Source organism: Cervus canadensis, chromosome 21, assembly GCF_019320065.1.
Source record: "Cervus canadensis isolate Bull #8, Minnesota chromosome 21, ASM1932006v1, whole genome shotgun sequence".
NCBI classification, from domain to species: domain Eukaryota; kingdom Metazoa; phylum Chordata; class Mammalia; order Artiodactyla; family Cervidae; genus Cervus; species Cervus canadensis.
The window spans coordinates 43320695-43331301 of record NC_057406.1 but is presented as its reverse complement, the minus strand read 5'-3'; the positions used below and the strand labels follow the sequence as shown (position 1 = coordinate 43331301).

Genomic DNA, 10607 nt, shown 5'->3' with positions numbered 1-10607 from the left:
AGGAATTATTACTATGAAGTAAACTAGTGGAAATGGTGGAATTTCAGTTGAGCTATTACAGATCCTAAATGATGACCCTGTTAAAAGGCTGCACTCAATATGTCAGAAAATTTGGAAAATTCAATAGTGACCATAGGACTGGAAACGGTCAGTTTTCATTCCAGTTCCAAAGAAGAGTAATGCCAAAGAACGTCAAGCTGCCATATAATTTCACTCATTACACATGCTAGCAAAGCTATGCTCAAAATCCTTCAAGCTAGACTTCAGCAGTACAAGAAATGAGAAATTTCAGATGTGCAAGTTGAGTTTAGAAAAGACAGAGGAAGCAGATCAAATTGCCAACTTCCAGTGAATCATACAAGCAGCAAGAGAATTCCAGAAATACATGTACTTCTGCTTTATTGACTATACTAAAGCCTTTGACTATGTGGATTACAACATACTGTAGAAAATTATTAAAGAGATGGGAATACCAGACTACCTTACTTATCTCCCGAGAAATCTTTATGTAGTCAAGAAGCAACAGCTAGAATCAGACATGGAACAAGTGACTGGTTCAAAATAGAGAAATAGTAGAAAAAGATTTTATTGTCATCTTGTTTAACTTCCATGAAGAGTACATCATGTGAAGTGTCGGGCCTGATGAATCACAACTTGGAATTAAGATTTCTCTGAGAAATATCAACAACTTCAGATATGCAGATGATATCCCTATAGTGGCAGGAAGTGAATTAAAGAGCCTCTTGTTGAGGGTGAAACAGGAGAGTGAAAAAGCTAGCTTAAAACTTGATTTGGCTACTATGGCAGATGGTATGGAGAGTCCATAAAAAGCTATGAATAAAACAACCATATGACCCAGCAATCCCACTCTTAGGCATATACCCTGAGGAGACCAAAATTGAAAGAGACACGTGTATCACATTGTTCATTGCAGCACTATTTACAATAGCTAGAACATGGAAGCAACCTAGATTTCTATCAACAGATGAATGGATAAAGAAGTTGTGGTATGTATACACAATGGAATACTCAGTTCAGTTCAGTTCAGTCGCTCAGTCATGTCCAACTTTTTGCAACCTCATGAACCGCAGCACTCCAGGCGTCGCTGTCCATCATCAACTCCCAGAGTTTACCCAAACTCATTACCATTGAGTCGGTGATGCCATCCAACCATCTCATTCTCTGTCATCCCCTTCTTCTCCTGCCTTCAGTTTTTCCCAGCATCAGGGTGTTTTCCAATGAGTCGGGGCTTCACATCACATGGCCAAAGTATTGGAGTTTCAGCATTAACATCAGTCCTTCCAATGAACACCCAGGACTGATCTCCTTTAGGATGGACTGGTTGGATCTCCTTGCATTCCAAGGGACTCTTAAGAGTCTTCTCCAACACCACACTTCAAAAGCATCAATTCTTCGGCACTCAACTTTCTTTATAGTCCAACCCTCACATGCATATATGACTACTGGAAGAAACATAGCCTTAACTAGACGGACCTTTGTTGGCAAAGTAATGTTTCTGCTTTTTAATATGCTATCTAGGTTGGTCATAACTTTCCTTCCAAGGAGTAAGCATCTTTTAATTTCATGGCTGCAGTCACTATATGCAGTGATTTTGGAACCTGGAAACATAAAGTCAGCCACTGTTTCCACTGTTTCCCCATCTATTTGCCATGAAGTGATGGGACTGGATGCCAAACTAAGATGTTTTCTGAATGTTGAGCTTTAAGCCAATTTTTTCACCCTCCTCTTTCACTTTCATCAAGAGACTCTTTAGTTCTTCTTCACTTAATACCATAAGGATGGTGTCATCTGTATATCTGAGGTTATTGATATTTCTCCCAGCAATCTTGATTTCAGCGTGTGCTTCTTCCAGTCCAGCATTTCTCATGACGTACTCTGCAAATAAGTTAAATAGGCAGGGTGACAATATACAGCCTTGGCATATTCCCTTTCTAATTTGGAAAAAGTCTGTTTCTCCATGTCCATTTCTAGCTGTTGCTTCCTGACCTGCATACAGGTTTCTCAAGAGGCAGGTCAGGTGGTCTGGTATTTCCATCTCTTTCAGAATTTTCCACAGTTTATTGTGATCCACACAGTCAAAGGCTTTGACACAGTCAATAAAGCAGAAATAGATGTTTTCTGGAACTCTCTTGCTTTTTGGATAATACAAAAGATGTTGGCAATTTGATCTCTGGTTCCTCTGTCTTTTCTAAAACCAACTTGAACTTCTGGAAGTTCATGGTTCTTGTATTGCTGAAGCCTGGCTTAGAGAATTTTGAGCATTACTTTACTAGTGTGTGAGATGAGTGCAATTTTGTCATAGTTTGAGCATTTTTTGGCATTGCCTTTCTTTGGGATTGGATGAAAACTGACCTTTTCCAGTCCTGTGACCACTGCTGAGTTTTCCAAATTTGCTGGCATAATGATTGCAGCGCTTTCACAGCTTCATGTTTCTGGATTTGAAATAGCTCAACTGGAAATCCATCACCTCCACCAGCTTTGTTTGTAGTGATGCTTCCTAAGGCCCACTTGACTTCACATTCCAGGATGTCTGGCTCTAGGTGAGTGATCACACTATTGTGATTACCTGGCTCGTGAAGATCTTTTTGTATAGTTCTTCTGTGTATTCTTGCCACCTCTTCTTAATATCTTCTGCTTCTGTTAGGTCCATACCATTTCTGTCCTTTATTGAGCCCATCTTTGCATGAAATGTTCCCTTGTATCTCTAATTTTCCTGAAGAGATCTCTAGTCTTTTCCATTCTAGTGTTTTCCTCTATTTCTTTGCACTGATCACTGAGGAAGGCTTTCGTATCTCTCCTGCTATTCTTTGGAACTCTACACTCAAATGGGAATATGTTTCCTTTTCTCCTTTGCTTTTCACTTCTTTTCTATTCACAGCTATTTGTAAGGCCGCCTCAGACAGCCATTTTGCTTTTTTGCATTTCTTTTTCTTGGGGATGGTCTTGTTCCCTGTCTCCTGTAAAATGTCATGAACCTCTGTCTATAGTTCATCAGGCACTCTGTCTATCAGATATATTTCCTTAAATCTATTTCTCACTTCCACTGTATAATCGTAAGTGATTTGATTTAGGTCATACCTAAATGGTCAAGTGGTTTTCCCTACTTTCTTCAATTTAAATCTGAATTTGGCAATAAGGAGTTCATGATCTGAGCCACAGTCAGCTCCTGGTCTTGTTTTTGCTGACTGTATAGAGCTTCTCCATCTTTGGCTGCAAAGAATATAATCAATTTGATTTCAGTGTTGACCATCTGGTGATGTCCATGTGTAGAGTTGGACATCTGTGTTGTTGGAAGAGGGTGTTTGTTATGACCAGTGTGTTCTGTTGGCAAAATTCTATCAGCCTTTACCCTACTTCATTCTGTACTCTAAGCCCAACTTTGCCTGTTACTCCAGGTATTTCTTGACTTCCTACTTTTGCATTCTAGTCCCCGATAATGAAAAGGACATCTATTTTGGGTGTTAGTTCTAAAAGATCTTGTAGGTCTTCATAGAACCATTCAACTTCAGCTTCTTCAGTGTTACTGGTCAGGGCATAGACTTGGATTACTGTGATATTGAATGGTTTGCCTTGGAAATGAACACAGATCATTCTGTCGTTTTTGAGATTGCATCCAAGTACTGCATTTTGGACTCTTTTGTTGACTATGATGGCTATTCCATTTCTTCTAAGGGATTCCTGCCTACAGTAGGAAATTTAATGGTCATCTGAGTTAAATCCACCCATTTTAGTCCATTTTAGTTTGCTGATTCCTAGAATGTTGACATTCACTCTTGCCATCTACTGTTTGACCACTTCCAGTTTGCCTGTTAATGAATAATGGGATATTACTCAGCCATAAAAAGGAACATATTTGAATCAGTTCTAATAATGTGGATAAACCTATAACCTATTATACAGAGTGAAATGAGTTAGAAAGAGAAAGATAAATAACATATTCTAACACTTATATATGGAATCTAGAAAAAATAGTACTGAAGAATTTACTTATAGGGCTACAATGGAGAAACAAGCATAGAGAATAGACTCATGGACATGGGGAGAGGGGAGGAGATGGTGAGATGTATGGAAAGTTTAATGTGGAAATTTACATTACCATATGTATAATTGATAGCCAATGGGAACTTGCTTTATGGCTCAGGAAACTCAAACAGGGGCTCTATATAAACTAGAGGGGTGGGATGAGGAGGGAGATGGGAGGGAGGTTCAAAAGGGAGGGGAGATATGTATACCTATGAGTGATTCATGTTGAGGTTTGACGGAAAATAGCAAAATTCTGTAAAACAATTATCTTTCAGTAAAAAATTAATTAAAGGAAAATTAAAAAAAAAAAAAAAAAAAGCATTCAACTTTGAAGAAAATAAGATCATGGCATTTGTTCCCAAAACTTCATGGTAAATATAGAATGGGGAAAAGAGGAAGCACTGTCAGATTTTATTTTCTTGGGCTGCAAAATCACTGCAGATTTTTACTGCTGCCATGAAATTAAAAGATGTTTACTCCTTGAATGAAAAGCTATGACACACCTAAATAGCATGTTAAAAATCAAAGATATCAGTTTTCAGGCAAAGGTCTCTTTTGTCAAAGCTATGGTTTTTCCAGTAGTCATGTATGGATTAAAGGGTTGGACCAGAAATAAGACTGTTGCTGTTTAGTCACTCAGTTGTTTGTGACTCTTTGGGATTTCATGGACTGCAGCGTGCGAGGCTTCCCTATCCTTCATCATCTCCCAGAGTTTGCTCAAATTTATGTCCATCAAGTCAGTGATGCCACCCAACAGTCTCCTTCTCTTGACCCCCTTCTCCTCCTCCCCTCAACTTTTCACAGCATAAGACTATTTTCCAGTGAGTCAGCTCTTCACATCAGGTGGCCAAAGTATTGGAGCTTCAGCTTAAGCATCAGTCCTTCCAGTGAATATTCAGGGTTGATGCATTTAGGACTGACTGATTTGATCTTGCTGTCCAAGGGACTCTCAAGAGTCTTCAATACCACAGTTCAAAGGCATCAATTCTTTGGTGCTCAGCCTTTTTTTACTGTCCACCTCTCACATCTGTACATGACTACTGGAAAAACCATAGTTTTGACTACATGGATGTTGTTGGCAAAATAATGTCTGCTTTTTAATATGCTATCTAGGTTTGTCATAGCTTTCCTTCCAAACAGCGTCTTTTAATTTCATGGCTGCAGTCCCCACCTGCAGTGATTTTGGAGCCCAAGAAAATAAAGTCTGTGAACTGTTTCCATTGTTTCCCATCTATTTGCCATGAAGGGATGGGACCAGATGCCATCCTAGTTTTTTGAATGTTGAGTTTTGAACCATCTTTTTCACTCTCCTCTTTCCCTTTCATCAAGGGGTTCCTTAGTTCCTCTTTGCTCTGTCCCATTAAAGTGGTATCACTTGGATATCTGAGGATGCTGATATTTCTCCTGGTAATCTTGATTCCAGCCTGTGAGTCATCTAGCTCAATATTTTGCATGATGTACTCTGCATAGATGTTAAATAAGCAGGGTGACAGTACACATCCTTGATGTACACCTTTCCCAATTTGGAACCAGTCCATTGGTCCATGTCTGGTTCTAACTGTTGCTTCTTGTCCTTCATACAGTCTTCTCAGGAGACAGGTAAGGTGGTATGGTATTCTCTTCTCTTTAAGAATTTTATGTTTCTTGTGATCCACACAGTCAAAGACTTTATTGTTGTCAATGAAGCAGAAGTAGATATTTTTCTGGAATTCTCTTGCTTTTTCAACGATCCAGTCGATGTTGGCAGTTTGGTTTTTGGTTCCTTTTCCTTTTCAAATTTCAATTGTACATCTGGAAGTTCTCATTTCTCATATTATGAAGTCTAGCTTGAAGGATTTTGAGCATAATCTTGATAGCATGTGAAATGAGTGCAATTGTATGGTAGTTTGAATAATCTTTGACATTGCCTTTCTTTAGGATTGGCATGAAAATTGGCTAAATTCCTGTCTTATGGTCACTGCTGAGTGTCCAAATTTGCTGACATATTTAATGCAGCACTTTAGCAGCAGCATCTTTTAGGATTTGAAATAGTTCAGCTGGAATTCCATCATCTCCATTAACTTTATTTTTGATACTGCTCCCTAAGGCCCACTTGATTTCACACTCCAGGATGTCTAGCTCTAGGTGAGTGACCACACCATCATGGCTATCCAGGTAATTAACAACTTTTTTGTACATTTCTTCTGTGTATTCTTGCTTCATCCTTTTTGCGTTTTTTAATATCCTTGCTGTTCCTATCCTTTATTGTGCCCATTTTTGCATGAAGCATTTCTTGGTATCTCTAATTTTCTTGAAGAGATCTAGTCTGTCCCAATCTATTATTTTTCTCTATTTCTTTGCATTGTTCACTTATGAATGCTTTCTTATTTCTCCTTACTATTCTCTGAAACTCTGCATTCAGTTGTGTATATCTTTCCTTCTCCTCTGCCTTTCACTTCTCTTCTTTTCTCACCTATTTGTAAGGCCTATTCAGACAACTGCTTTGCCCTTTTGCATTTTTATTTCTTGGGGATGGTTTTGGTCAGTCCCTTTGCATCACTATAAAGCTTTTTTACATTTAGTATGAATGAGATCAGTAGCAGTCATTTCTTTTTCACTTTTGATTATATTAATCCATATCTTCTCCCCTAACATCTTGTTTAACTTGACTAGTTCAGTAATACACGTTTTTTCCTTTTTTTTTTTCATTAAGAGATTTGTCTATTAGTATTTTAGGTCACTTAAAGGGGTAAAACAGACTGCTTGTCATATATCTCTGAACGTTATTTCAAATTGTAATTAACTTCATTTGATTATTCACCTACATCCTTATTGACAGTAAAAATTAATAGTCTTCCGGTGCTGTTAGGCATTTCCTCCTTTTTCTTTTCACCCATTTTTATCCCTCTTTCATAAACTGAACTATATTAATGATTCAGTTTAAGCAGGGATTTAACTTGGATTTTTTAAAATTTATTTTTAATTTAAAATGTTTATTTAGAGGTAATAAATTTTTTCACATAAAAATGCACTTTTTATGGAGACAGTTGATTTTAAATATTACGCAAGTTTCATGTGTGCAACATGTTGATTCACAATTTTTTAGTGTTATATTCCATTCATAGTAATTACAAAAGATTCGCTACTTTCCCTGTGTTATACTATGTATTCTTGTAGCTTATTTATTGTACACTTTACAAATTATACAAGTAATTTGCATCTCTTTAACTACTTTCCCTATTTTGCCCCTCTGTACATTCCTTTCCTCACTACTTTATTAACCAATAATTTATTTTTTACATCCGTGAATCTGTTTTCTCTGGTTTGTTTTATTTCTTTTTTTAAAATTTTTTGATTTCACATATTTTTTAGATTTTCACAGTTAACATACAGCAACTGTCTCACTCTGTCTTATTTTACTTAATATAATACTTTCCAGGTCCATGTTGTTGCAAATGGCAAAATTTTATTCTTTAGGTAAGTTTTTGTCAATTGAAATGATCACTACCCCTTACCATCTTATTTTCTGACCTTGCTTTCTCTCTCTCCTGTTTACTTTTTTAGGTATCTATTATATATATCATAATGCAGTTTAGATTCATCTAGTTAATATTTCCAATGTTGTTTTGAACACTCAATTTTCACTTTTGCATTTCTGTTTACTTGTCATAGTTTTCTAAAGGCAAACTTGTATTATTTCTTTACACATTGCTCCAATAATTCATAATCAAATAAAACTATCATTTTGTTTTCATTTTGTGGTGATATTATATTAATTCTGTTTGAAAAAAGTAACCCATCCCATGATAGTATAATTTAAGAATAGGAGAGAGCTTAAGGATAAGCTCTCTTGGTCACATTTCTCTATAAACAATTAGAAAAGATATTTTATCATGGACTTAGGAAATATGTAGAGCTCTTTGTTGTTGTTCAGTTGCCAAGTCACGTCTGACTCTTTGTGACCCCATGGACTGCAGCATGCCAGGCTTTTCTGTCCCTCACCATCTCCCAGAGTCTGCCTAAGTTCACGTCTATTGCATTGGTGATGCCATCCAACCATGGCATCCTCTGTTGCCCGCTTTTCCTTCTGCCTTCAATCTTTCCCAGAATCGGGGTCTTTTCCAATGAGTAACCTGTTCAAATCAGGCAGCCAAAGTATTGGAGCTTTTTTACCTTAACCAAGAGTAGTACTTTTATCGGACCAAGCTGGAAATCAAGACACCAAAGTCAAATCTTCTTATCTTGTATCTAGTTAGACATAACTCCTATCCCAAGACAACCAATTGTCTTAGCGATACATTGGAGTCAAGGGGCTCATTAACCATAAGAAACAGGCTTTGACACATTTTTACAGTTATCAAATATTAACTCCCAGGGTCATTTTCTCGGCTATGAATGAGGGAGGTAGAAACTTCTGTGACAGAGATGATAGGAAGAGAAAAACAGTACTGTAGATTTGGTAATAAAGGAAAACTAAGGCTAAAAATTAATATATTGCCATTTCCAAGTTACCCTCCAAAGTATCAGTGTCTCACACCATTCTTGATTCTGCATTTATCATGTTCTTAATGTCTGTAGGACAGAGCATTCTTGTATGAATTGAAACAGTCTGAATATAGATATGAATTTCATCAGGATAGCTTAATTTGCCTTCAGAGACCATAGTTTTTATTTTCAAATATGGTTGGCAAAAATAAGCTAATCTTCAGTTCAAGGATCTTATTTTCAGGAGATAATATCAAAGGAAAAATAAGCTAAAGTTCATCCCTTCCACTGCACAGAAATTGCTATTATATTCTGGGGAAAATAATAAAAAATAAATACAGCCTCATTTCAAATAGCAAATTTAATGATAATGATGGCATATTTTATATTAAATTTCTGTTTTATTTTCCAACATATTTTAATTATTTTATTAATAAATTCAAGGAGATAGTTTAACAATGCTTCTAAATATTATAGCATGTTTTCTTGGTGACATATGACATTTTAGAGATATTAAAATACATATTTTTGTTTCATATAAAATAAATGTTATTTTTATATGTGGTTTCTGGTAATCTTCTTAAAACAATCTCTATCTTTGTAAGGCTCCCAAATCTACCTTTCTTTGATATGAGAAACAATGGAGATTACTGACATCTAAAATTCTGTTACACAGGTGAAGACTGATCTTTTTCATGTAACTTAAAAGAATTAGGACCTTGATTTTAGGCTAATAAGAAAAACGGGCATTGATGATGTATACATCTGTCTAACTGTAAGAATGCAATGAGGTGTTGAAAGAATTTATGTAGAGAGAGGCAGAGAGGTTTTCATTCAGCTTTCTTTTTAGAGGTAATTTTTTTAATGTGATCGCATTCACTTATTTGAAGAAAAGGCCATTCTCTGGACCACGCTCTTGAAGGCTTGCTGCACTTGCTGATTTCGTAGGGTGTATATAAAAGGATTCAAAAGAGGAGCCACTGAGGTATTGAGCACAGCCACTCCTTTGCTTAGAGTCACCCTTTCCCTTGCCGAAGGCTTAATGTACATGAAGATGCAGCTGCCATAAGACAGAGAGACAACTCTCATGTGGGAGGAACACGTGGAAAAGGCTTTGTTCCTTTGACTCGTGGAAGGAATTCTCAGAATTGTCTGGATAATATATGTGTAGGAGAGAATGACCAATGTTAGAGTCACCATGAGTGTTACCACAGCTAAAATTAATGCCATGAGTTCTAGAAAGCGAGTGCTTGTGCAAGAAAGCTGCAGGATGGGAGAAGCATCACAGATGAAATGATCAATTACATTGGAGGCACAGAAATCCAATCGCAGGAGCAGGATTATTGGTGGAAAGATGATCAGGAATCCTGCAAGCCAGGAGCTAAAGACAAGAAGTATACAGACTCTATTGCCCATGATCGTGGTGTAATGTAGAGGTTTGCAGATGGCCACATAGCGGTCATAGGACATGGCAGCCAGGAGGTAAAATTCTGTCACCCCAAAGAAGATGAGGAAAAACAGCTGAGCCACACAACCGTTATAAGAAATGGTGCTGTCTCCGGTCATGATCGCGACAAGGAATCTGGGGATGCAGACAGACGTGAATGATATTTCTAGAAATGAGAAGTTTCGAAGGAAGAAATACATTGGAGTCTGCAGATGGGGATCTGAAAGGGTGAGGGTGATGATGACCAGGTTCCCAGTCACGCTTAGCATGTAGGTAGCAAGAAGAAATAGGAACAGTGCAACCTGCCACTGTGGATCATTTGTCAATCCAAGAAGGATAAACTCGGTTACTTCTGTGTAATTTCTCATTATTTACCTTTATTATAATGGTATTCTTTGTGTTAGCTGTAAAACAGATGAAGAAATTTTCAAAATTATGGCACCAGCAAAGAAACACACACACACACACACACACACACAATATTGCTTCCTTGTACTTTTAGGGGAAAACGTTTTAGTAGTATATAGTAACAAAAGACTTTTAAAGTTTTGCAATTTATTATGTCATGTATTAATTCACTATCCTGTACTTCCTTCATTGTTTTCTCACACATATCAGTAGAAAAATCTTTCTTCTGAAATCTTCGATATAT

At 37.0% G+C, this 10607-nt stretch overlaps 1 protein-coding gene across 1 annotated transcript; it reads right to left on the bottom strand.

Annotated features, from left to right (window-relative positions):
* Positions 1 to 9384: 9384 nt before the first annotated feature.
* On the bottom strand, positions 9385 to 10323 carry LOC122423642 (olfactory receptor 6C75-like). Its single transcript, XM_043440892.1, has one exon. The coding sequence runs from the start codon at positions 10321 to 10323 to the stop codon at positions 9385 to 9387; it is 939 nt and encodes a 312-aa protein (XP_043296827.1).
* Between the last annotated feature and the right edge of the window lie 284 nt (positions 10324 to 10607).